Here is a 25,976-nt window from a genome sequence, read left to right as displayed (position 1 = left end):
TGTGCAATCACGATCGTGGTTCGGTTCTTGCATACTTCCCGCAGGTTTGCTTGCATTTCTCTTTCCGTTTGCGTGTCCTGTGCATTGGGGCGGTGATGAGGGGTGTGGATTGAGAATGAGGTCAGAGATCTTGCACAGCGTGTCGCGTATAGCCAAAGTGCCACAAAAATTTCTTTCAGAACAGTGCTCAGCACTTACCAATGATGACGACGCCTCGTCAAGCAGAACAATAGCTGGTCCCTTGACCAGACACCTGGCGCACCCTACGCGCTGTCGTTCCCCTCCTGATAGGCGCACTCCCCGCTCTCGGACAAGGGTGTCTAGCTTCAGCGGGAGAGAATCAACGAAGTCTCACAAAGCAGCCGAACGTGCAGCGTCATAAATTTCAGCATCACATGCATCCGGTTTGCCGTATGAAATATTGAATCGCAGAGATCGGTTGAACAAGATCTGAATGTAATTGTCAGAGGCGCCGAGAAGAAAAAAAGAAAAGCCCACATTGTTAGTATTACAGGACATGGAAGGGCACCTCGTTCGCTCGCATTTGTCTCCACTCATGAGCGATAGAATTTCGTACCGTATCTTGGGCGACAACTCCAATTTGCTTGCGTAGACTCCTGAGAACAGTTCTTCACATTCTCGCCATCGATCAGCACTGACTCGCTATCGACATCATAGAATCTCAGCAACAGCCGAATGATTGTGCTGCAGCACGCAAATGGCGACAAAAATATAATCGTGTACAAGAAGAATGTTAGCTTCTCCGCAATTGCAAAGACAACTTTTGCGTCTCCCACACCATCCACAGCCTTCACAAAACCGCCCCCCAGACAGTAATTCAAAACTTACCTCTTGCCCGCTCCAGAAGCTCCAACGAACGCAACCATTCTCCCTGGAGCAACATGGAAGGAGATGTTACGCAGGCCGACTGAGGTCTTTCGTCGAAGGGTCCCTCGGCTGCCGACAAGTACGGGCGACTGGCGTGCTACAACTGGAAGGCACGAGGCAGCGAGGAGGATCTGGATTTGTACTGCGATTGGTATGGGCGCAGCGTGTTGCTCATGCCGGAAGACATGGTCCGAAGCGGGGGGAAGGGGTGCGTTGAGTTTGACGTTGCGACGAGCCATTATGTTTTCTGCCCGTTCGGGGGGGAGGAGGGGAAGAGGAACGCGGAGGTGATGGGTGGCATGAGCCTAGCGGTGGCAGTAGATGGGGTTAAAGCGGTTGGGGATGTGGAGATGAGTGATACTTGAATGGCGGCGGTATGAAGCCCCAAGAGCTTCGTGCCTTGGCGAAAGAGTGGGACACTAGCAGCAAACGTTGGTCGGTGGTCGCCACCGCGTGCTGCGCGGGCCGCGGCGAGGAGCGGAAACATCGAGAAAACAATAATATACGGCCACTTCGTACGTAACGGTACAGTAGCAGAGCGAGCAGAAGATCTGACGGTACATAAATTTGCAGTATGTAGCCAAAAACTCGCGGGTATCGCGGGTAGCGTGCTAGCCTCAAGAGTCTACTCGGCTCTTCCTCCATTTTTTGAAACGTGGGCGCTTGTGATAAATCGTCCCACGGTTGAAAATTGACGTCATACATGTGCTGGTCATGAAATTTCACGCCCTCCGCACGAACTCTTCACTCCTCCTCGGTGCGACCCAAACCACCATCCTCCCTACCGCCTGGCTATCCGCACCACTCACTCCTCCCCGCTGTTCGAAGACTTTTGCTCAGAAGTTCAGGCAACGGTGGAGGCTTTCCCACGCCCACGTCCACGACCACGCCCACTCCCACGTCCGAGCCCTCGTCCACGTCCAGCACGACTTGCACGCCCACGTCCACTTCCACGACCTATACCCTGCGAAGCCGTCGCAGGGGTAGTCGTGGACTTGGGGATGTTCGGATCGACATTCTGCAGTGGTGCTGCAGACGCCCTCTCGTCAATTCTTGCGCGTTTGACAGGAGGCGCTGCATGTGCGGGCTCATCGTTAGCCGATACATTTCCATCAATTGCGCTTGGGTTCCGGCGATCCTTGGACTTCATTTTCTGGTCAGCAAGGTCTCTAATCGCCCAGTAGAAGGCCGTCTGCCGGAATACAACGAAGTCGCCAGGCGAATTACAGCTTCGCACTGTTCACGGTGGGTGGTGCGTGAGGCGGACTTCCAATTGAGTCTCCCGTAATCATCGCCTATGTTCTGCAGCATGAGAAGATCAAGTGCATCTTTTGCGTCTGTGTTCAACTTTTTGTCAGCGTAACCTTCTGGGAATTGAATGTATTTTTCTTGTCCGTCAGGAATTGTTGCGTTTTCCTTATCGATCGCATCACCCAGGACCAGCGTTACATTGACCTCCCGCTTGAAGCCGACTTCGCCGCGCTTTGCGCTTGGGATCGGGGGCAGGGTGGTACTGGGATGTAGAGCGTCCAATCGCTTGTGAATCTTAGAAAGGTCTTTCGACCATCTGCAGAAGAGCTGTTCCATGAAACGCTCAAGCATGCGCTCGAAGGATGTGGTTGCCGGCATCACGTTCGGACGGATTGGGGCGTACGGGATTACGGGGAAATAGAACTGCGATTCGAAGAGTGAAAGAAACGAGGAGACGGGAAGTTGTCTTTTTATGGCTGATTGTGATGCGTCATTGTTGAGAGTTTCGGAGTCGGGGACCGTTTCGCGCCGATACGGTAGTCGCATTGCAGAACGCAATACGATTTGCGCTTCGTCGCCTTCGCCGCGTTTTTTACGAAGTGAGTGGAGGACACAGTACCACTCTGCCATGAGTGAGCGGCAAGAAACCATGGAACAATGTGTCTTTTGGGGTCTTGGCAGCCATGGTGCTATGCATATGACATTCTACATGTTGCGAGACTTTTTCTCTGGGAAGTTCTGATGTCTTCTTCGCCTCCGCGATCTGCATACGTGTGAACTCGGGTAAAATTCTACCTCTGGATCCATTCTAAGGCATGCCACCGCACTGACCGCAGGCAAATTTCTGTGGAGAATTGTTACGGCTAATTTGCATACGGTCTCTTGAGCGGCTTGCCCTGGGATAAGAACGTCGGATAGACGTTTTAGGTCGCGTGGTTTTTGGAAGTGTGAATTCGAAGATGGGGAAAACGTTTGTCTGCTTACCGGAGTATAAATGTCGCTGCTATCCGCCGGGGAGAGGAGTAGGACGCACAACAATGCTACAACATCGCCGATATGCAAATAAGCGGCTAGCCACAGAGGGACGGGATATTATTCTACCATGGGGACCACGGGAGGAAGACAACGGAGAAGTGCGTGCGCGGTATGAGGCAATAGCGCAAAGTTTATTGTCAAATGCGTCGCAAGGAGCTGGCGGCGGAGGCCCTGTACCCCTCCACGCCAGCAACGATATGGCCGTGTCTGAAAGTGTCTCTGGACATACACCCAGCGAAATGAGTTTGGATGGGCCGCATGAATTTGTCGAGGACGAATCCCCGATTTCAGATGCAATCGGAGGGCACAGCGGACCTGAGGAGGCCCCGACCCCTTTGGCGGTTGATGCACTGGTGGAGCCTGACGTGCCCGTAGAACACGAACCTGGAAGTTGGGAACCGCCTGGTAACGAAGCACATGTCTCTGGCGATGCAACGCAGCAAGTATCCGGACATATTAGTATTGCTGAACCTATTAGTGATACGGGACCTGCGTTTGACGATGGATGGAGTTTGGAAGATGAAGGGGAGGATGAGGACATAGGTGGTAGTCCTTTCGACATTGGAGATTCGAATCTCGAGCATTTTGACAGTGCGATGTCTGAGACAGAATCGAGTAACATGGACGATTTGGACGTACCGATAGACATTCCAGAATCGGAGCAGTCTGCGTTTAGGTTATGGGCAACAAAGTGCCGCGGATGGATTGACTTATTCTACAAACACGGCTTGACCCAAAGTGTTATGGAGGACACCCTCAGCCTCATCCACGCGCCATACAAAACATGGAAAACGATTGCTGCACACCTCAAGAAGGACTCGGGTATGTCGGACGGCGTCAAGAAGTATGCAGTGTGTCCAGGGCACATGTGCTTCTTCGAGGAAAGCATTCAGAGCTGTAATGTATGTGGTTTAGGGAAGCCGGATCTCAACGCCAAACGTGTATCTGGTATGGAATGGATGACTCTAAAACCACGACTGCAAGACTGGTTTCTCGATAAGCAGCGCTGTGACCAACTGTACGGGTACATGAGCTCGAAGGAATACAATGATGATGGACGATCGAGAGACTTCTTCGACACAAAGGCGTACCAGCGGATATGCAATATTTATGGCGGAGAGGACAATGTGCAAGACGATATATTTCTAGCAGTTTCAACTGACGGGTTCCAAGCGTTTAGGAACAAGTCCTATGATGTCTGGCCCATTGCGGCCATCGTGTGCAACTTGGCTTCGCATCTACGATTCAGTGTCAAGAACGTTCTCCCCTTTGCCTTTGTCCCTGGCCCCTCCGAGCCAAGCAATTTACAATCTTTCATGGAGCCTCTGCTGAAGGAGATCGAGGATCTCAACGCTGATGGGGGCTGTATGTTTCAATTCTATGATGGCGTTGAACGGAAGGTGCGAGTGCACATTTTGTGGGTTACGGGTGATCTCCCAGCGGTCAAAAAGTTATCTGGCGTAAAGGGCCACAACGGGAAGTTGCCGTGTCGCTTTTGTACAATTGAGGGTATATGGTGCCCAGAGAATCGCCACAACTACTACCCAATTAAGGTTCGAGATGGGGTTAACGTATCAGAACGCCATGATGTGGAGTTTCTTCCACTGCGCACGGTTGAAGAATCTACAGCAACAATTGAGAAGCTGTCCTAGCTCTTCGGACAGCGGGAAGCAGAGCTCCAAGTCTCGGCAGGAATATCAGAAGGGTCAAATCTCTTTCGACTACCAAACTTGTTGCCGTATGTGTCCTTCCCGATCGATGTTATGCACCTCTTCTACAACATCAGTAAGGACATGTTGCGACTTTGGTGCGGCGATGGAGGTGATGACTATGTGCTGGGACGGGCTGCAATGCGAGATATCGACGCTGAGTTGCGGAAGTTTGGGGATGGTATTGCGAGCGAGGTTGGGGCACGCCCAAGACCGATTACAAGATTCAAAGACTGGAAGTCTGCGGAGCTGAAGGACTTTGTACTGCGCTACAGCTTGATTGTTTTAGACGGGTACCTACCACAGACATACCTATCAGGATGGGCACTGTTCGTTGAACTAGTGGATCTTTGTTGGAGGCCAGTCCTGACAGAAGAGGACATTTCTGAGGTTGGCCGACTCGCGCGCGACTTCTACCGGCACTACGAGGAGCACTACTACAAGTATGACGTGGCCCGAATGAACATGTGCAAGTACGTGTTTCACCTGATCTTGCACCTCGAAGAAGGCATTCGGGAGAGCGGACCCCCAGTGGGGTACTCCCAATATTGGACGGAGAGGTATATCGGTTGGATTGTTGGGAGACTCAGAGCGAAGAACCTCGCATCAGCGTCCCTCTTCAAGAGCGCACTATTTGGAGAGTCGTACAAAATGTACTATTCTGAACCGTTTGCGTCCAACGTCGCCGCGTACGAGGAGGTGGTTGAGGAAGGAGGATTCCAGATGCAGGGCAAAGGATACAGGCGCTGGCTGTCTTATGAAAATAGCGCTGATGTTCAGTTTCTTGCTCGTCTGAAGAGTTACCTCTTGCGCAAGTATGACGGGATGACAGGGAATGAGGCCCAAGCTATTTTAGATGGGGTGGACAATTGTGTTGTCCAGCCGCGTGTACGCTTCCTATGCGGGTCGGACACGCAGACGGCTTCCTCCTATTATTGCTTGCGTGATTGGAATGGGTCCGACGGCAGTTCGCGAATAAGAGCAAGTTGGCATGTCGCATGCGAGATGGAGGTTGGGGGAATGTTGGCGGTGTACTACGGAAGGGTTCTTACACTCGTGGAGTTTGAAGTTGATCTGAACTTTTCGAAAAGGTGGCCACACTGGCAAACGAAGTACCAAATAGCTCTCCTGGAATGGGCTTCTGGATTGGAAGTCGGGGAACAGCGCCAAGTCCACAAAAATTGTGAATCGGAACACGCCTTCTCCGCGGTTACTGTTGAAGACATTTGTATCGTCCAGCGGCTGATTAGCGTGGTAGATCACTTTGTACCGACACGGGGAGAGTACAGGGGCGCCAGCGCAAGCCGGTCAACTGCGAGAAGAGGCCGTAAACGTTGTTACTTTGTTGACGACTTTTCGCGCTCAGATCGGCTACTGATCTCGCAATGGACCTCCGGAGATGGTCGCAATCGCGTTTTGCGCGGGCGCCGTGGACAGGGACATAATTAAAATGCACTTCGTACATTTTGTCGATTGCAATTCGAAGACTCGGCTGCGAAGTGGAGGGAAAGGGAGAGCGATATGGACGGCATGGACATGGGTATTGAACCATACCCGGAACTGAAGTACAAGAAAGAACAGAATGATGAGAAATCGAGAGGGCTGACGTGAGCTCTGGATATCTGGTGTTTACTATTGTGCAGCGGCGGTATGAAAGACAAGAATGTCGTCATGAGAATGATACTGTCGAACAGAGGGAGCCGGCGAAGGAGATGGCATCGATGATGCATTATCATCACATTTCATGTTGGGGACGAGCGGTGTAGGTCGGTGGCGGGATCGGGCGGAGGGTGTTTGGAGGTTGGTAGTTTGCAGTGATGTAGATAGTAGGCGGTGATCACTAGCAACCATACTGTTGGCGTTCGTAGGCTACCCGCAGTGTGATCGGAGGACTAGGGGTACAATCGTAGTATTTACGTAGTGTGTATGTAACAGTAGGTACAGCAAGGCGGAACTCTGGGTCAAACGTGCAGTGCTGTCGTATCACATGCGGAGTGCCACTGCAGTAGCATCCCCCGCCGTAGTTCATGCGGAGTGCCGCCGGAGTGGCATTCCCTCATCTCGCCATTGCTCGTCGAATTTCGCAAGTCGGGTGCCGTTATTCATCGTCTGCAAGAAGCCCACTCGCTGGTGGACCGCGATCCGAAGAGCGCCGTCAGCTGGATGGCCGTCAGCTAATACTACTTGCGTGCGGCAAGACCAAGGTCGCGCGCCGGTTTCTACACAAGGCTACCACACTGGACGCAGGCTGGGCTCCCGCGTGCGTCGCTGTGGGTCACGCGTTCAGCCTCGACCTCGATGTTTCACTAAGACGCGACGCGCCATCGTGCGCCGCATTCTCTCCATCCTCGTCGTCTGCGGCCTGCTCTACTCCAGCGTCCTTTCCCCCCACGCGTACCATGCAACACCCCCCGCCCCCGCAACCTCACCGCCGCCTTATCCCCTACCGGCCACCACCCGGCCACGATTTCCCCCACGCGCGTGGTCACCCGCCGTCCAAACACCTTCCTAGTCGTCATCCCGCACTGCGACGTCGGTAACCAGCTCTACTTCCTTCTCGAGGCCGTCGTTCTCGCGCGCCAAGCCCACCCCGGCCTCCTCCTCCCCTCCCTGCCCAGCCGAGAGTTTAGCAACCCTACCAACGTCACCTTTGAGCGTCGAGCTCTCTGGAAAGGCGATACAATCTGGTCCATATTTGGGAGCAGCATATTCCTTAGCGCGACCACTGCCTGTCACATCCTCAAATCCTGCGCCAGTCGGCCACGCCGCTGCAGTTTCTGAGACAAATCATGCAATCCCCTCGTGGCATTCGATGCCAACTCCCGTGCCAATACTTCCCGGCTCTCAGGCTGCGTCGACGCCTTCCTTACAGGCCACAATCCATGGTGCGAAGCCCTTCCCCATAAATTTTCCCTCCCAGTAATTTATATTTCTACTGTGCCCCGAAGACAGACCTCCCCCTCACCTCTAACACAAAGTTGAAGGCAGAGTCAATCCTTTCCCCCCTTTCGATACACCCTCCTTGACCCTTGCTCTGCTCTCCACTACTTCTGGTCTTAAGAACACCGTATCTCCACTCCTCTTCTTTTTCCCTCTCGCAGACACGAGACCCATCCTAACTCTACAAGAGAGTGCGCCGACGCTCACACGTCCGACTCTATTGGAAGTGCGTTCGTCTGCAGTCAACTACCGGCTAATTTTTCGCCTTGCTAATCCTCACTCTGGCAAAGTGCCACCCCACCAAGATGGCCAGGCCCACCTCGGATCACTTTGTCATCAACATGTTTCCACAACCTGTCCAAATGAATCCACAATCTGCCGACAACATCTGGAGCACCATACGCCACGCGATTTCCGAAATTATGATCCGCAACATTTCTAACCTCTCCTTCGAGCAACTCTACCGTTTTTCCTACAAAATGCTCCTGCACAAGCACGGCGATTTTCTGTACAAAGGCCTGCTTGAACTCCTCACAGAGCACTTGCAAGGCGTCGCCGTTCTCATCAGCGACGCAGATTCCGAGGATTTCCCCCCGGGAGATCAGACGTTAGTGGGGCTGTTTTTCCCTCTCCCTGGCAGATGTACGCGACGTCCTCATGTACATGGACAGGCATTATGTCAAGAGCAAGCAAACGAAAACTGTTCATGAGCTGGGCTTGTCCCTCTTTCGCGACGTCGTTATTCTCGAGTCTACTATTCTCCCACGACTCAAGGGCACCTTGCTCGGTATTATCGATGAGGAGAGGAATGGCGAAGCAGTGGATACCCATTTGATAGGCGCCATCTCGCGTATGCTGACTGAGTTGGGCAACAACGAGCTTGGTAAGTCATTCTGCGTCAATGTCTTTGAGGAAGATTTCCTTGAACGCACGAAGCGCTTTTACGCACGCGAGGCACGTTTGTACTTATCGGAGACAACTTGTTCGGATTACTTGAGAAAGGCCAATATGCGCATCCACGAAGAGCACATGGGCGTTGAAGCACATGGGCGTTGAATCTTCTGGAACTGCGAACAGATTCTAGGGTTCGCAAGGTGGCAGAGGTTGAGCTCATATCCACGTATATGACCCGTCTTGTCGATATGCAGAACTCCGGCTTGATTTGAATTCTGCGAAACGATAAGATTGCAGATCTGCGACTGACGTACTCTCTGTTCCGTGACATAAAGAAAGGAGATGAAACGTTGCGCACGAAGCTAAAAGATGAAGTCTTGGAGCGGGGCACAGACCTTGTACAGGATCCTGAGAACATCAGAGACCACGCTTCGCTTATCAACGCAATACTTGTTCTCAAGGACAAGTACGACAAGATTATCAATTATGCATTTTACGTGCGTGCGACGGGTTCCTCTGAGGTTGTCACGAACGCGGCTGGTAGTACAATAATAGGGTTTGTCATGCAGACCATGCAGGAGCAACGTCTGAGAAGCGTGCCTTTTCTTCCAGCGGAAACGAGGCTGCACTGAATGCGAGTATGTCGGATTCATCGGTTGCACGTTCATGCGAAAGCAGGGCGATGACGTTTAGTGAGCGTATGCGAAAGGCTGTGATTCATGGGAAGCGAGTGAACAAGGACGTACTGAGTCTTGTTGAAGAGAAAGCAGACGAGGATTGGACACGGAACCCAGATGTGTGGGAAGGCTTCTTCTGGGAGATTCTACACAAGGGCGTTCATGGGAAGCCCATAGCGGTGAATTAAGGTGTTGACGTGGAGACTGAAGGGACATACAAGGGCGAGTCGTATGTGGAATTCTGCGGCACGGATGCTACAGGTCGTCTGGTAGAAAAAGAGAAGCGCCCTGTACCGGGAGGCAAGAAGGACGCCTCCAAGGCTGAAGCAACTGTGACCAGCGCCCCAGACAAAGCCGGAGACACCATCGAGGTTGACGAGAGAAAGCATTCGAATATTGGAAAGCCCTCTGCACAGCGATGCAAGAAACGAAAGCGAAAAGTAGAAACCTCTTTTGCTGACTTTCCCGGCCCCAAGTGCCATGTCGGCAATCTCAACATGGAACGCCTTTTGCGTCACATGCCGCATATGCCGGGAGTGAACCACTCAATGTTCTACTTCGTTCACATGTTTATGCGATTTTGTTGGCACACCGAGGATGCCTTTTTGAATTCAGTTTCATACCTTCGCCGCGGAAGCGCTGACAATATTTGGTACGCTATACCTCTGAAATACGTAGGGGCCTTCGAGACATATGCTGCCGAGAATGTTTTCAATGATCGGCTGGCCAAGGACTAGCCTTCTGCACAGAGATCTTTGATGTGCAAGACAACCATCTTTGATCTGAGGGAACTAAAAAGCCGAGGGATTGAATGCCATCGTATTCGGCACAAGCCAGGTTCCTTTGTATTGACAGCACCTCGTGCTTATCATGCTGGATTCAACTGCGGTTTCAATATCACCGAGGCTGTGAATTTTGCCAACCCAGGATGGTTCCCAATCGGCCGACAAGCGTCCCTCTGTGCTCGCCAAGGGGCCTACACTTTGATTGTACCATACGAATACCTCCTGTCTCATGAGGCCAAGTCGCTACGAGATGCGCACCTAACTACTACGAGCATAGAGAGAATATCGCCAAGCGCAAGGAGCGGTGCTCGCATCCTTGCCGGCGAGCTTGGCGCAGTGTTGGAAGAGGTGGAAAGAAGGCTGCGGGAATACGCGCAGTCGAGCAACTGTCGGATCGCCATGTTGAATGACGTGGATAGGCTTATTAAGAACAATCATCTGGGACCCGAGTTTTGACCTGGTGCTGGGATAGTGTGTTGCATATGTAAGCACGCTTGTCAATTTTACGCTAAGATCTGCGAAAGTTGCCCCGACAACCGTGAGGCACGATGTGTATCTCATTTTGGCCGCAAGTTTAGTTCTCGCTGCCGACGAGCAGGACACAGGCCTGTGCTGGTCAGGAGGCATGATTCTGTGCTTCTTGGGGATCATTCCTCTCGCCTGGAAGATGTGGCTGGCGTACAGTCAAGCACCGAAACTTTTTGCACAGACGCAGAGGTTTTCTTCGGATTTGGGAAACGCCGCTTCGGAGCTCTGGGCTTCGGTTGAAATTCCAACCAAGCCCGACCCCCTCCGCCACGTCTTCCCCGTCTCCTATCTTTCATCCCCTCATCTTCATCCCCGGTTTCCAAGGCACCCTCCTCTGCCACCGCTCGCGTCCTCTCTTCCTCGCCCCCGTTACACCTTCTACCTACACTCAGCTGTATCCTACGCATTATCCTCTTTCCCTCCCCTCTCTCTGTAGAATATCCGTCCTCCACAAGCGCTTCTTCCCCACATTCGCATGTCGGCCACTGCCAACCGCTCCCTACGCGCGGCCCGGTGCATGCACTTTTCACGTATCTACGAGCGAACGGTATGGCTTATGTCAGTGCAGTTGGCTATAACTGGCGCCACGACACATCCATTCCGTCCGAGAAGCCCTCTGGCGAAAGAGTTCTTCCGAGGAGACAATGACAAGTGCGTTACAGAGGGGCTTAGTTTTGGCGCAGGTGGGTTGCCATCATTGAGGTTGGAGGAATTTTGCTTATATCACATTGGGCGTTTTCTCGTTTTTATTGCACAGGTGCACCAGCTTACACGTCCCAGGTTACGAAAGAAGGGTGTCACCGTTCTAGAGCGTGTCACTCTGGTCATTTCAGACGAAAGTCAGGTAAGCTTATTCGTTAATGGGACTAAGTCGGGGCGCATTTATCCTTGTCAACCGAGTATACATTTTCCGTCTTCAACGTCTGTTTTGGGTTGTCTAACGGGCGCGCGGTTTTCTTTTTTGCGACCTCCCAGCTTGTGCTTTTGAGTTCTTCCTCCCTGAATGAGTTTGATCTTGCAAAGAGATTTCTAAACAACGTCAACGTCGCAAATCAATGGGAGGCCGCGGAGATTGAGGCCGCCGAGGCAGAGCGGGACGAGGCCCGACGCGAGCTTGAGGAGCTGACAAAGGGCATGCACGAGGGGGACGATGAAAAGGGCGATGTTGAGGAAGACGTCTCTCCCGCGAAGGACGACCTGCCGGAATCCCCGCAATTGAAAGACGTGGAGGAGAACGGCAAGGATGGTTGTTCTGCTTCTGGTGGGAGCCCAATAAAACGCAAGCTTAGTGAGGCCTTTGGACTACCGAGCAGGAGCGGTCCGAGGCGCATTGGCCGTGAGGTCGAAGAGGTGGTGGAACATAACGACGGCTATCTGATTACAAGGGTGGTCACGAAAGTATTTGACGACGAGTGTAACGAGTTGCCTGATGACACCCCGGTCACGGAAGAGCCGGAAAAGCCTCAGTCTCCATTGAATGCCGCGCAAGCGCTGGGCTTGCGCGGCATTGCGCAGCGCGTCTCTTTGCGCCCGAGCTTGCCGAGGTGCTCGTCGGAGTGCCGCTGCATGTCTTCGAGCGCCCCGCGCGATGCGGGCGGCGCGCCGCCATCGCCTCGGGCGGCAGCGTCGCTTTGCGCGAGAGCGCCGACGTGTCCGCACCCCGCCCGCCGACGCCCTCACATCCCCGACCCGCCTCACATGTACCCTTCGTCTATCCCGTCCTCCACCTGCACCCCCGGTCAACATACCGACACCCTCACTGTACGTACTGCGGTGGCACTGCGTTAGGTTTACCAGGGGATGCAGATAGTAGAACGATGTAAATGAGAGCGGTTACGAAGCACTCCGAGCTCGCATTGCACTGCATTTACATACATATTGGACGCAAAGAGAATAAGTACAGGCCCGAAACGCTGGTTCCAAAACGGGGTTTCCAATGCTGTTTAGGGTGTCGGATCGGAGGGTAATTCCAGGGTGGCTGGCATGCACATGGAGTGTACAACACTCCGTGTGCATGCAATGTGCACTCATATTGCGCTTTTATTGGGCAAGGTGAGTGCGCGTCACGTGCTCTACAGTACATGGCACCAATAAGCAAATTGCCCTCAAATTACGCTCCAAAAACTTTTGATTTTTCTACTAGGGCAGTGGTCTTATCTGAACTGTTTGAAAAGGACTCTAACACACCCGGGGGCTCGACAGGTTCGTTCATTTGGTTGAACAGGACCAGGAGCGCTTTGCCAGAGACATGAAACTTTTCAGCGAGAAAATGGTCATGTTCGACCGCGACCATAATTTGTGTGGACTCGAAGGGCTCTCCTGTGGCTAGTGAGGGCATAGAAAAGCAATAATTCCGCGCGAAACCCAGCGGATGTAATACAGAAGACGAATCTGTACACGTCATGAGCAGCGTGTCGCACGCGATGCATCGCCAGGTGTCGTGCATCATTTAGTACAGTGGTCCACTGCAGTTCATGGAGGGCTCCAAGCACGGGGAACGGCCCGCGCGTAGCTGCCGCGCAGTGCAAGAATGGGTAGGAAGTGTTGCAGTGGGATGGTGGCGGAGCGCAGTCTGGTGATGGCTGCAGCAGCTGCAGCCCCTCGTCAGACAAGAGACAAAAGACAAAAAGTAACCTGCACACCGGAACAAGCCTCATATTCACCTTGCTGGCACGGTACTTTTGTACCTTGCTGGCACAGTACTTTTGTACCTTGCTGGCACAGTACTTTTGTACCTTGCTGGCACAGTTCTTTCGTACCTTGCTGGCACAGTACTTTTGTACCTTGCTGGCACAGTACTGCTCCATGACTGCTAAAACATTCTGTATCTGCGCAAAAACATTTCGGTGCTCGACTGTACGCCCGCCAAATCTTCCACGCGAGAGAGAAGATCCTCAGGAAGCACAGTATTGTGCCTCCTGACCAGCACAGGGCTGTTTCCTGCTCGTCGGCAGCGATAACTAAACTTGCGGCGAAAATGAGATACACATCGTGCCTCACAGTTGTCGGGGCAACTGCCGCAGATCTCAGCGTAAAAACGACAAGCGTGCTTACATATCCTACATACTATCCCAGCACCAAGTCCGACCTCGGACCCCACCTGATTCTTCTTGACAAGCCCATCCACGTCATTCAACATGGCGATCCGACAGTTTCTCGACTGAGCGTATTCCCTCAGCTTTCTTTCCCCCTTTTTCATTACTGTTCCAAACTCGACGGCATGGATGCGAGCATCGCTCCTTGCGCGTGGCGGAATCTTCTATGTTCGTAGTAGCTAGGTGCACATCTCATAGCTACTTTCCAACATTGCCCCAAGATAAGAAGAGCAGGAAGCCGTCACCGCTGACATGCCCATACCGAGTTATTGGATGATGTTTGGTTGTAACGATCATGTGAAGCAACTTGCACTATGTTGAAAATTTTAAATCTCAGGTGCGTTTGTGGTACTTGCATTACACATAATGTATAGGATGTCCCATCTGGGCTGGCTGACTGCCACTAAGGGGATGGGGATGTGGGATGATCTTGAGGTGGGACTCTAAACTCTTGACGATGGAACAGTTGGCCCGGGGATTTGCTATCGCGAGCGCGGGAAGGTATATCTCAGAGGAGCGCGCCGGAGTGAGCATGGGACTGCACATGCAGCTGAAGAAGTCAAAAAGCGAACAGCCATTCTGGAAGATAACTTGGAAAACGAAATGTGAACGCATACCTGCGAAGGAACTAATTGAGTATAGCCCAAACGCACACGGTCGCCCGAACCACCCCCTTCCACGCCCACGACCGCAATCCCTCGTCTCTGCCGCGCTTCCCCGGCGCCTCTCCGCAAAAGCTGCGCGGTGCACACTATACAAACACTGCCCCGCCGCCCAACCGTGCCGTTTGGAACATCCATGCTTTTCGTCCTACCAACCACGTCAGCCCCCCCACACACCCACCACCCTCCCGTCACGCCCCCAACTTCCGATCACCCACGCCGGCACTTCATGAATAGCACCTCATCACTTGAGCGGAAAGGTCCACCCTATCTCTTCATAAGACTTTAAACCGTAAAATGATCGTACTGTGCTGAAATTTTCCCTGGCAGACTTCAATCGTAGCTCCAATTCGTCATGTTTCTTTCGGTCTTTTGCCCCGAATGCCTTGCCATGGTAGTGGTCCAGCAGCATATGAACCATGTAGAGTACACGGGGCTGCTTGTTGTTGCACTTCTCTCTAAATGCTCCCAATACAATGTGAAACATGGAATGCAAGCGATTATCAAATACCATGCATAAAGCCAGGAACATCTCGTCGCAATGCACTAAATCGAGGTAGTGCAGCATGAACTGAAGCATTCTACTGTTCCGCTCGTCAACAGAACATTCTGCGGAACCCGTTGTTTCGGTCTCATCAACAGAATCTGTACTTCCGTTAGCAGTGATCACATCGCCGGCGATTGCGATGTTGGCGCAATTGCTTGGCACATGACTGTCCAGTTCCCGTGCCTGACCACGGACTGTTTGTGACCCGTTTTTCCTTACTTTTAAAGCAATCAATGCACCACGAGCATTGTTAGCACCCTCCCCAGATGCGTACCTCTCTCTCGCAATGGCAATGACTTGCGGCAAAGGCCTTTGCACCGATGATGACGAATCCAAATTAGCAAGGGTGTTCTGGGCTCCAAGTCGTCGGCTTGGCGTATGGGCGGGCTCATTCACCTCTGTGTCATTACATGCATTAATTCTTATTTCAGGTCCAGGCTGCGACGATGATGATTGCAAAGGTATTGGTGAGACCTGGACAGGGAATCCAACGTACCCAACCTCATTCTCAGAGATATAATTGTAGCTCCGAATCGCATTTACGCAAATATTGTTTGCTTCCGTCCATGTACCGAATAGTGCGCCAATTTTTCTATGTGACTCAACCAGTCTTCTAATGCCTTTATTTCCGATTTTGGTTTAGTCAGCGACGGCAGTCTTCGGTAGCGGTAGACTTTCACTCTTGATGGTGTGGCAGTCGGGACTGAAGGATCTCTGACGCTGATTCTGGCCATTTCTTCGGCTTCTCCAGAGCTGAGGTATATGCCCCGAAGCATTGATGATCGTTCATTTTTTCCGAGTCTATAGGCAGATTTTATGATGCTCTGAAAAACAGAAACAAAAGGACCAGTCCGCGAAGAGTACGGAATCCAATCTCTTTCTTCCCCCACGATAAAGAACACTGCAATATATCGTTCGAAAACAGTTTCCATCAAGCATTTCCGCCTAGCACGATGACGCTGATTCCTTTTCCGATTCTTTTGTATGGCGCCGTCTGCATCGCCATTTGTGGATTGAAAGCGACCGTTTTGCCCACGAATAGATCTTGTCATATTATCAACAGTAGCATAATTTCGGTTGTCAATCCGAGTATGGCTCGGATTTTCTGTGTCGTTCGCTTGTTCTACGAACATTCCAGGTTTGGCGTTCTCCAAAGCAGAGGGGTCGCCAAGGTGTTGATCGCATTATTCGTATCGCCATGCCCCTTCATTTGCCCCCTGTACGGTTTGTCGATGGCCCCATCATTTCGTTTGATCCTGGTCTGGCCCAGGGCAGACCAAGATCAAACGCAAAGTGCTGAATCAATGATTGCACCGCCACGCCACGTAAAGGGATGATGAGCGTAATTACAAATTTTTGAGCGATGCTGCGCTACCACCCAAGGCAAATTTGTTACGAATCTTAAGATTAAAGAAGACTGAGAAAATATTTTCAATATTTCCGCACCCGGTTTTTGTCATTTTGGATGAAAATCTGGTTCAAATGGGAAAATCCGTTGCCCAAAAGGTAAGTTGACTAGTTTAGAACGACTAACATTACAGTGGTGGAATGCGCAAGTTCCACCTGCGAATGTCGGAAACAGCAAGGCTGGCTTGGCTGATTGCAGTGGCCACTCAGAGGTACAATATATTCGGATGTGAAAAAATAATCAATGCTCCAGAAAAATCAGAGCCATTAGCCTTGAAATGGCGGACGCTATTTCACGGTAATCAGGTCCAAAGTTGCGGTGTGGTAGTCCAGGCACAATGCGTATTCTCCTGATTGCCACTCTCCCAGCAACCTTATGCATCTTCGAACAACTAATCACACAATGAGCACAACTGAACCAGCATCCAGGGCGTCAAGAACCCGCCTTACCCTTTCGCAAAAAGAGGAGGTGCTGCGGCGACTTTCACAGGCCTTTGCGCAGGCAGAGCGATATTGTGAGGAGGTGCGTGTTACGGAGGCGTCCTATCATTTACGTCTTGCTAAGCGAGCGTTGAGCCGTGTCTATAATGAACACACGAAGCGTCAGGGCCGTTCCTAACAACGAGCACGGTGTGCTAGCACGCAAGCACCCTGACATTTGGCATGAATGGATTGGTTGAACGGGAGTAAAAGCATTTCCAATATTTTTTTCAACCAATACATTCATGCCAAGTTTCAGGGTGCCTGCGTGCTAGCACACCGTGCTCGTCGTTAGGAACGGCCCTCAGCGACGACAGACGCTGGTAACGGAACATTTCGTTGCCCCGTAAACTACTTTTTAGCAAGCCTCTTAGATAAAGCACATTGAAGATAGTGCACAAAGAATGCGCATGGCACGGGGGTGCACTAATTGAGGGTCGCCTGTATGTGATTCATCCCCAATATCCTTGCGAACCGACAGGCAGTTGGTTTTTTCTAATACTGGTGTACAGGAAGGAGGTTCTTGTTGTAGCATCAATATTTGGAGAAGAGATTGATCTCTACCGTGTGTGTAACAATGATTCGTTAAGATTCTGCTGAGGGTTAGTGTGCACACGGGCGGTTTTGGGGGCATTACAACGCCGGGGGGGGTAGAGGGCAGGCTCCTGCCGGGCGAGGTTCTTCTTGCGTAAGCGTTGGTTGAGTTTATTCAGTCAGTCGTTAGTGTGTGTTCTGTTTTCCTCGATCTATTTTGCTAGAGAAGGTTGTGATACTAATAAGCTGAAGCAAAAGGAAGAGACAGTTTCTCTGTTCGGGATCTGGCGGAGGCACAGTACTGTTGGTCGGGATCCTGGAGGAAGCGATCAGGATCAGGCTGACTCTCCGAGGGGTTTTGGTCTCCTTTGTCGCCGACTGACATGATCGCCGGCGTCCGAGATGCCTGTGTCATCAGTTCTGTAGATGCCGGTGACGTCCTTTTGTCACGAGAAATACCTATGACGCAGTCCAACCGCTCGTCGACGGGTCTTGTGCAGCTCTTGGAAATTGAACAATAAGGTTACGAAGTTGAAGCTCCTTCACTGTAGCACCTTGCCTCTCTTTAATCTCACATGCGGCAATCAAGCACTGTAGTGGCTCTTTCTGAAGGCCAGTAAAGTAGATTGTATTACGACTTTTATGAAGAGAGATATACGAGAGAGCACTGGAAGGACGTCGATAGCTCTGAGGATTGCGAATAATGCCCCACGTGTCTCCTGAAAAACTGGGTAGCCTGCACGTTCGCACGGCAGTGGTGGGCTTGACGGATGGCATTACGAAAGCCTCTTTGACGAAATGTATGTACATATAGATGACTTAAATCACGGCCTGGCGCTTCGCTTCCTTGAAGAGGCCAACACAACATTGGAACAAGTTGTCTATGATATACTTAGCAGATCCTAGGCAGTTGAGGATGACGAGGATGTTGCAAGAGCGAACGTCTCCAACCGGCAGAAGTGGCATGCATGAAGTGTGCCGTTGGCTTTTGAGTCCACAGACAGTGTAAGCACTGACAGTGGTAGGATGGGTTTATTTTTCTTGTGAACAATACCATGCGTCTGTATTTGTAGTGCTGACCAAACAAAAGAGTAAAAAGTATCTGACAAAAACAACCTTCCAGCTTATTAGAGGACGATAACACACTCCATGACCACGCTTGCATCCATACGGACTCTGTCACAGAATGCCTCTAGAGAAACTACGCTACATAGCTATCCACGCTCTGCAACAAAAGTGAAAGCCAGCAATGAAGACGAAAGAAATTCTGGGCACGTTTATTCGTCATGCCTTCATGGCTCCTACGACGAGTTGAGGAGCGCAATATGTGACACAGTAGAGAGTGAACATTTCCTTCAAATCGGATTTCGGCAGACCGCTATCTCAAGGTACGTATCGCCCTCGGCGGATCTAAAACCCCTCGTGTCACATCCGACGGAACTTGTCGCGCAGCCGGTTCGGCACGTGGCCCAGGTCGAGCTCCTCTACGTCCGGCGGTGGCGGCTCAATCCTGCGTTGCGGCTTCGTAGATGCCGACGCGGAGAGCCCTGCCGACCGTTCGCCAGGCTGGTCCTCGCCGCCTTGATCCGACCGTTCGCATTTTGTCTCGCCCGTAGGCGTCTTGGTAGAATTAGGAAAATTTTCCGTCTGCTTTCTTGAATTCCGAGAACTTCACCAATGGTGGTTTTGCTCTCGAGCACGGCTCTCGGGTGCGGTAGTAATTCTGCCACCACTTGGCCTTTTTGCACCGTGACATGGTACGTCCTAAAGTTCGCAATGAGTAAACGAAATGGCTTGTCAGGCTCAACGTGAACGACACCACTCGTGCACGTCAACCCGTGCCTTTAGTACAACAACGAGTACGGCTGAACCACAACCAAGCCCGCCCTCTTCGAGGTGCATTCCACGAGGCGTTGCGTCCCTGGCTCGATGGTCGTGGCTCTTGCCACCTTTACCTTGAAGGAAATTCGCTCCCCCGTTTCTATCATTCTCGTCATCTCCCGGGACGAGATTCTTCTTCCCTTTTGTCGTCGAGAACCGTCTAACTATCGGAACCTCCGAGAAATCTGCCAACTCAACCGTTTTCTTCTTTGGATAAATTGCTTCCACAAACCGGTCACAGTAGTCCGCGCCTAGAATTAGCGGGACTGCGAGTTTTTCACATACAATAAACTCGGCTGCGGCCACGAAACTTCCAAGCCTCACAGGCATTTTAATTATGCCGAGAGTTCGAAATGGCCGGTTGTTCGCATCGCCGATGTCGTGGGTCGGTCCGAAGGACACTAGAGATTCCATTCCAGCCGGGAGTTCCGATTTTCGCACAAGGTTTGGTCCCGCGCCGGTGTCTAATACAGACAACACCCGGCTCATCAATCCGACTGTTGGTCCAATGTCCGCGTAAACTTTGTAGTTTTTTCGCGCAAGAACCAAGACCTTCTCGGGACTCTCCCTTCGCTTAACCCTGTACCAGGGTCTCCGAATTTCTTCCAGCGGACGATCCCTGACTCGACTCAAGATTTTCTTGACTTGAGTCGGCCCCTTCGGCTTATCCACCAATCCGACAACCTCCTCAGCGAGGCCTGATTTTTCGTTTAGAGACGGGGAACGGGGCTGAGCCCCGGGCACAGTACGTCGACCCTGTGCCTCTCGCGACTCAGGCGAGATTCCCCTCTCTAGTTTTCCTGCTGCTGCGGGTTCTTCTTATCCTCCGATCAGGGCCCCGCGGCTGGCCCTCTTGACGGTCGGTTCGGCCCGTTGGCGGAGACACTCGGTGTGCTCGCCGTCTGAGACTCGAACCAATTTTTGACCCTCAAATAATTTGTCGATGGAATCCCCAATCTCTCCATCGGAGACAACGCCTCGCAGTTCCCCAGAACCTGGGGAATTGCCGAAGGGAAAGTATGCACTTGGGCGCGGCGTGCCCCTTTTTGTAGCAATGAAAGCATATGAACCCATGCTTCTTGACGGAGTACTGCAGCCTCGGCCGTCCATTGACCTGCGGCCTTCTTGTCCAGCCTGGACGTCGGAACTGGGTACCTCTGTCCCCCATCGGGAGGCGCGGCGCCGGTGTGTGGCCGCGCCCTTGGAATGCTAATACGGGATCCGTGGTGTCGCTGTACAACTCCGTCGCGCACGTGGGCGTCTGTAGCGTGGACGTCCCACTCCCTCCGTATTCTCCGTATCCGTAGCCCTCCGATGGCTCATAAAATTCGCCTCCGGCGACAAAACCTCCGTCATAATAATTTTCGTTGCTCCTTTGCGCACTGCGTCCCTCCGAGCCTGAAATTGAATCTGCCAGATGAACTGCAGCGCGACTTTTCCGAATCGGGTGAGGTACCTTCGGCTTGCTCCCCACCCTCAGCGTCTCTGGTGCTTGGATTGTGACCTTTTCGGTCTTCCTCTCCTTGGCGCGGCTCGCCGAGCCATGCGCCTTAGCGTAATTTACCAGCCTTAGACACAATATGTCCCGATTATCTTGACGATACTGAGACACCATGGGCTTGATGCTCGCATCTAGCCCCTCGATGAACATAGTCATCTGCTCTTTCATTGAATAGACATTTCCACATCTATTACTCGCGTCTGTCAGACGTATGTAGAATTCCATCTCGTTTTCAGACGGTCTCTGCTGAACTTCTCGCAACGCGAGCAGGGCTTGGCGGATCACCTCATCGGTGGCGAAACTTCTCAATAGCCACTGTACGGCCTCCGGCCAGAATGACACCTTCCCATGATGGGACCCGGCCGTCTGTGACACAGAAGTGTACTGTCTCAAGGCGATGCCTCCAAGGAACTCGGGCAGCAAGCGAATTGCTTGCCCCTCGTTCATTTCTTGAGTATCAAATTCCTGAACCGACTTGGCCAAAAAGTCCAACACAAGGACCCCGTCTTCTCCAGAAAACGTGTTGTCCCTCTTCACTTTCGATGGTATGTCTCTTCTAATTTTTTGCACGGCGGTCCGCTGAGAACTTGACAAATATGTCTGCGGGTTTCTCAGACGGTACGTCAGGTACGATATCAATTTCTTGAAGAGGTAGTGGGTCGGATTCAGCTCCTCCAACTCCTCCCAACGCGGCCCGCGTCGCGTAGCGACGTCCTCTGGCTCAGCGTCCTTGTCTCTCCGCGAGGCGGACGAAGTGATCCCGCCCCGTCTGGAGGTAATTTTCTTGCCCTGCAAAATTCCGTTTCCTTCCTCTGAACGATGTTCGGAATCGCCGGCATGGTTCGACGAACCGTCGTCACCATCTTCGGAAAGGCCATTCGACTCGGTCATTGAGTCTTGGTCCTCCGGCTCGTCACTACAGTGATTCTTGCTCCTGCCTCGCAGATTCTTCTTCGAAGTCTTCGACTTGAAACTCCGCTGTCGCGCGGACTTATCCTTCTTCGATCGACGGTCGCCTTCTCGACCCGTAGGGAGCGGCTCTTGGTCCGGATCCTGCTGCTCTCGGCCGGCGGCCTGCTCAAGGTCCTTGAGACGATGAGCGGCGCGGTCAAACTTGTCGTCGATGCCGCTTCTAAATTTTCCTAAGGACTCTAAAGCTTGATTCGCGTAGCGCCTTGCGTCCTTGACTGAAAGTTTCAACGAAGCTAAGCCCTCTGGCTCCGGACCGTCCGTCGCATCACCTCGCTCCTTCTCGACGAGATCCACTCGTTTGCCGATAGCTCTCCTAACACCGTGTGGAACTCAGACGCTTGCAACTCCAGTTGCTTCCGGACGAGGGCTAATTCAGCCTCCAGATTTTTCGTCATCTCTTGGCGAATTTCCTCGCCCATCTTCTCGAACCTGTAGGATAGGTTAACCTATAATTATCCTTGTCGGCTTCAATCCCGGTCGGGGATTCTTGACCTTCCGGATCCCTGGCCGTATTGGCCTGGCTTCGGGTGCCAGGACCTCGCGGGATCCTCGACGCCCTTGCCGATCCGATTCTGCTCGCTCCGGGACCGACGTCCTCGGGGGTGCTTGTCGACATGGTCCGTCACAAATGAACGAATTTAAACAAAACAAAAAAAAGAAAACTACAATACGTCAAATAAACTTACGTCGCCGAGACTACGCCCGTAGTCCGTTTCCGCGTACGAAGTTTCTAGGTCGGGTCTTCTGTACACTAATTCTAGGTCGGGAGACCACTTACGTACTGCAATGCGCCTGTCAGGCAGAGACCGCGGTCCGATGGTCCAGCAAAAACAACAACAGCAACAACGAGAAGAGCTGCCGACGGTACAGCGCTACGGAGTGTCCGACTCTCCCTTCTCCGTTTAAACGAGCTTGCGACTCGTAGTAGCTCAGATCCCTGATAGGGGGCACAGAGAAGTAACCCGGCCCGGGATCGATGTGGTAGAGACTTGCGAAGAGAACTGCTCGACGAGTGTGGGGTGGAGCGTGTACGTAGGTACCCCAGTTCCACTGGTTTGTAAGGCCAATGCTCGTTGAGCTTCTTCGGCGGCTTGTAACGCGATAAGTCCTTCGACGAGGGCGTCGCAACGCAGCCCAACGGGATGAAATGAAAGTAGCAGCGCTACACCAACTGTGCCGCCCGATGGCTCGAAACACCTACACCGGTTCGGTCGCAACCGAGGCCGGTGGCACCAACACTGGCTTGTACACACGACAAAGCCCTTCGAGGGAGACGTCGTTGCAACAGTCTCCGTCGGAGAATAAGTCACGGTATGCGCGCTACGTCAACTGTGTCGCCCGATGGCCAAGACACCTACACCGGTTCGGTCGCAACCGAGGCCGATGGCACCAACACAAGATAAGGGAAAATAGTAAGAAATAGAGGTAGAAAAGGATAGGGAAATAAAGGAAAAGGAAAGGGAACCCCCGAGCGCAAAGGATAAAGTAATCTGTAGTTAAAGGGAATGTCTTGTAAAAGACGGACTTCGACCAAGGCGATATCAGACTCTGGCAACTCGGGTTACCTTTACTGACCTGGCGGTCAGCGGGCTAAGGTATATATCGCCCCGCCGGGTCCACTACGGTAGCCCGCGGCGTTAGATCCTAGATCTAATCTAATGTCAGCAAAATTAATACTGACTAATTAACTAAATAAAATTGATAATTAAAATGAAAACTGTGCAAATATTCACACGTGTGTCCCCCAATCCCGGACTACAGTATTCACATTCCAACTTAGTTCCTTTTCACTTCACCCTCCTGTTAACCCCCATATTGCACTACAGACAGAAAAGGGATTTGAGATGACTACCGCAGAAGGAGAGAAGGTTGTTCTTTTTCTCGATGTCGTCGGGTACGTCGAGGACTATCCTGCAGTCTCCCACACTTTGGACCTACTAGGGCACTGCTCCAATGTTCCATGTCACTTATGCAGCTATGGAAGGTACGACAAGTCTGGATTTCAAGGAAGCAAGTATTGTTACACAAGTCGCATCCATTCCGACCATCCATCTTTCGCGAGAGATGAGAACCGGGCTACTGCATTGAGGAGATCCAGGTTATCCAGGGAAGAGTTGAAAGCCCTCGGAATGGATGACGCAGATACGTTTGAGACAAGTTTGCAGGCACTTCTTCAACTCTCTGCAAAACTGCAACACGTTCGCGCTCGTGTACCTCGTCTACTTGGCAGTAGGAAACCGGTTGTTTCTTCTGTTTTCGATTCGTATCGCTCATGCGTTGTGGCTCCTGATCATCTTTTCCTCCGGATTAGTCGCGACATCATGAATCTCTGTATAACATTGCTACAAAAGATGTACGCAGAGATGCTGAGGCGATTGCTAAGGTGGCTTTGAAGGATGGACATCTCATATATCAGGAGAGCCTAATCAATCATGACAAGCATGTGCTACATTCAATGACGATATCGTCTATGTACTGCCTGCTCTTGGTAGCACCACGGGCGATGAAGTGTACTTGGTGCGTACACAAAATCATTGGCGAGGGAGTAAGCGAAAACTATGCTTCTATTGATGAAGCTCTCAACCTCCTCGACCTGTTTTCCTCTCTCGTGAGCAGGACGCAGTACTTTCCGGAATCAAGAATAGATGGTAAGAGGTCATTAGACACACACAATGAAGAAGGAGGAAACAAAAGACTCCTGGAGATTCGGAATATGGCACTTCGTTACCTATCTCGAGTAGATAAGCTGTGTCGCACAAACAGCTTTGCCTCCACTCATTTGGACAAACCAAACCTTCACAGACTGTTGGAGTTCTTCACACATACACTGCCACTGTTCGGTAGCGTAAGACATGTACAAGAATTGTTATTTGAAAGCGCTCATCAGCCATTGAAGAGGGGGTGGCTCAATCCAATATGAAAAACTCACAATTACAGGCTATGGAACATCGTCTTGCCAACGACTGGAAGACTCGTCGGGCAATTGAGACTGAAGGCATTGACACCAGTGAGAACGGATGGAGCTTTGAGTCCGCGAAGTCGGTTTTGAATCTCTTGGGCTACGACAGTTCTGGGCTGCAGGATGCCGGAAGATTACTACAAAAGCTTCAGGACTGCTTCCCAACTCCTGTTCTGCAGAACCTTCGATTCCATCGGAGAGGACTTTTATCATCGTCTCTTAGTAGGAAGGACTGGCGCGTAGACAAGTCAAGAATTATGAACCTAGGAAACACTGCGGACGGAGGTCATTATTCAGAAATGTTCCAATCAACTGACCTTGCATTTCTGTTGAAAGAAAGGGAGCTTTTAGAGCATTTATGGAAACACAAGATATGTCTTAGAAGTGGCCGGGCGGAGCATGGAAATTCCGTAACTGTACATACATATGGAACTGCGAAGTGGTGCAAAGTAACAGACGGGCAAAAGAGGGACCAGACATCCGTTCTGGCCACTACATCCTATGGTAGCGTGATTCAAGCCATGCAGGCTTGTGTAGTTTCGACCGCGGATCCTGATCTCACATTCACTCTTCATGAGAACAAAGATTCTGAGCATGACGAAGACAGAAGGTTCTCGATAGTGCTAGCTGTATTTCAAGTCCAGATTCTGGACGCTCGTGAGAAAGAAAGTCAGGAAACAATGCGATATTGCGCAGTGAAGGAGTGCGAAGCGGAAGAAGATGGATACCGCGTGTTAATACAACAAAGAAACGAAAGAAGAGCGCTGGTTGAGCTTGGAAGGTACGTTCGAAAGACATTAGTTATGCACTACCGCGAACAGGAGAGCAAAGAAAGCGACGATCATATGTGTCTTATATCCACATCAAACTCAGCAGTACAACACAAGAGTCTCCCAGACGGTAGAATTTATCAGGTGTGGGGGCGAAAGGAAGGGTATCCGCCACGTCGGGCATGAGTATAAGTGCGGAACAAGACCTCTGGTCTTTATTCAACAGTTTTTAGTACTACCACACAACTCGGAATACTTCTATACGCTGACTACAAGTTCTGTGCCGGCCGCTATATCCGTGGTTGCGACATATAAAACTGTATCATGGCCGCAAACAAAATTCAAGTCAGCTACCTTTGCGGGCTTGTAGCAAAGGGACACATTCGGTGTCCCGCCTTCCGAAGTCCGTGTCCCTCCACCTCTCTAGTCCCCGTGGCCAGTATGATCCTTCTTGCGACGCC

At 51.7% G+C, this 25,976-nt stretch overlaps 2 protein-coding genes across 2 annotated transcripts; one reads left to right on the top strand and one right to left on the bottom strand.

The window, feature by feature from the left end:
- Positions 1–391: 391 nt before the first annotated feature.
- CHC_T00001464001 (hypothetical protein) lies at positions 392–1,127 on the bottom strand. Its single transcript, XM_005712599.1, has 3 exons — positions 850–1,127; positions 578–705; positions 392–450 (listed from the first exon to the last, which is right to left on the bottom strand). Exons 1-3 carry the CDS (start codon positions 1,125–1,127, stop codon positions 392–394), a joined length of 465 nt encoding a protein of 154 aa, XP_005712656.1.
- An 8,764-nt stretch (positions 1,128–9,891) lies between these two features.
- CHC_T00001463001 (hypothetical protein) lies at positions 9,892–10,635 on the top strand. The gene is made up of 2 exons (XM_005712598.1): positions 9,892–10,101; positions 10,132–10,635. The coding sequence occupies exons 1-2, from the start codon at positions 9,892–9,894 to the stop codon at positions 10,633–10,635; spliced, it is 714 nt and encodes a 237-aa protein (XP_005712655.1).
- Positions 10,636–25,976: the final 15,341 nt, after the last annotated feature.

Source organism: Chondrus crispus, genomic scaffold (genome assembly GCF_000350225.1).
Source record: "Chondrus crispus Stackhouse genomic scaffold, scaffold_10, whole genome shotgun sequence".
NCBI classification, from domain to species: domain Eukaryota; phylum Rhodophyta; class Florideophyceae; order Gigartinales; family Gigartinaceae; genus Chondrus; species Chondrus crispus.
This window is presented reverse-complemented; position numbering and strand designations above follow the sequence as displayed.

Bases quoted from the DNA above. Each gene is read 5' to 3' on its own strand.
- CHC_T00001464001 (XM_005712599.1), bottom strand. From the start codon at position 1,127: ATGGCTCGTCGCAACGTCAAACTCAACGCACCCCTTCCCCCCGCTTCG. The intron at 706-849 runs GTAAGTTTTGAA...TGCGTGCTGCAG, and splicing joins GCTTCTGGAGCGGGCAAGAG to CACAATCATTCGGCTGTTGC. The intron at 451-577 runs GTACGAAATTCT...AATTACATTCAG, and splicing joins GAGTTGTCGCCCAAGATACG to ATCTTGTTCAACCGATCTCT.
- CHC_T00001463001 (XM_005712598.1), top strand. From the start codon at position 9,892: ATGGAACGCCTTTTGCGTCACATGCCGCATATGCCGGGAGTGAACCAC. The intron at 10,102-10,131 runs GTTTTCAATGAT...GCCAAGGACTAG, and splicing joins AGACATATGCTGCCGAGAAT to CCTTCTGCACAGAGATCTTT.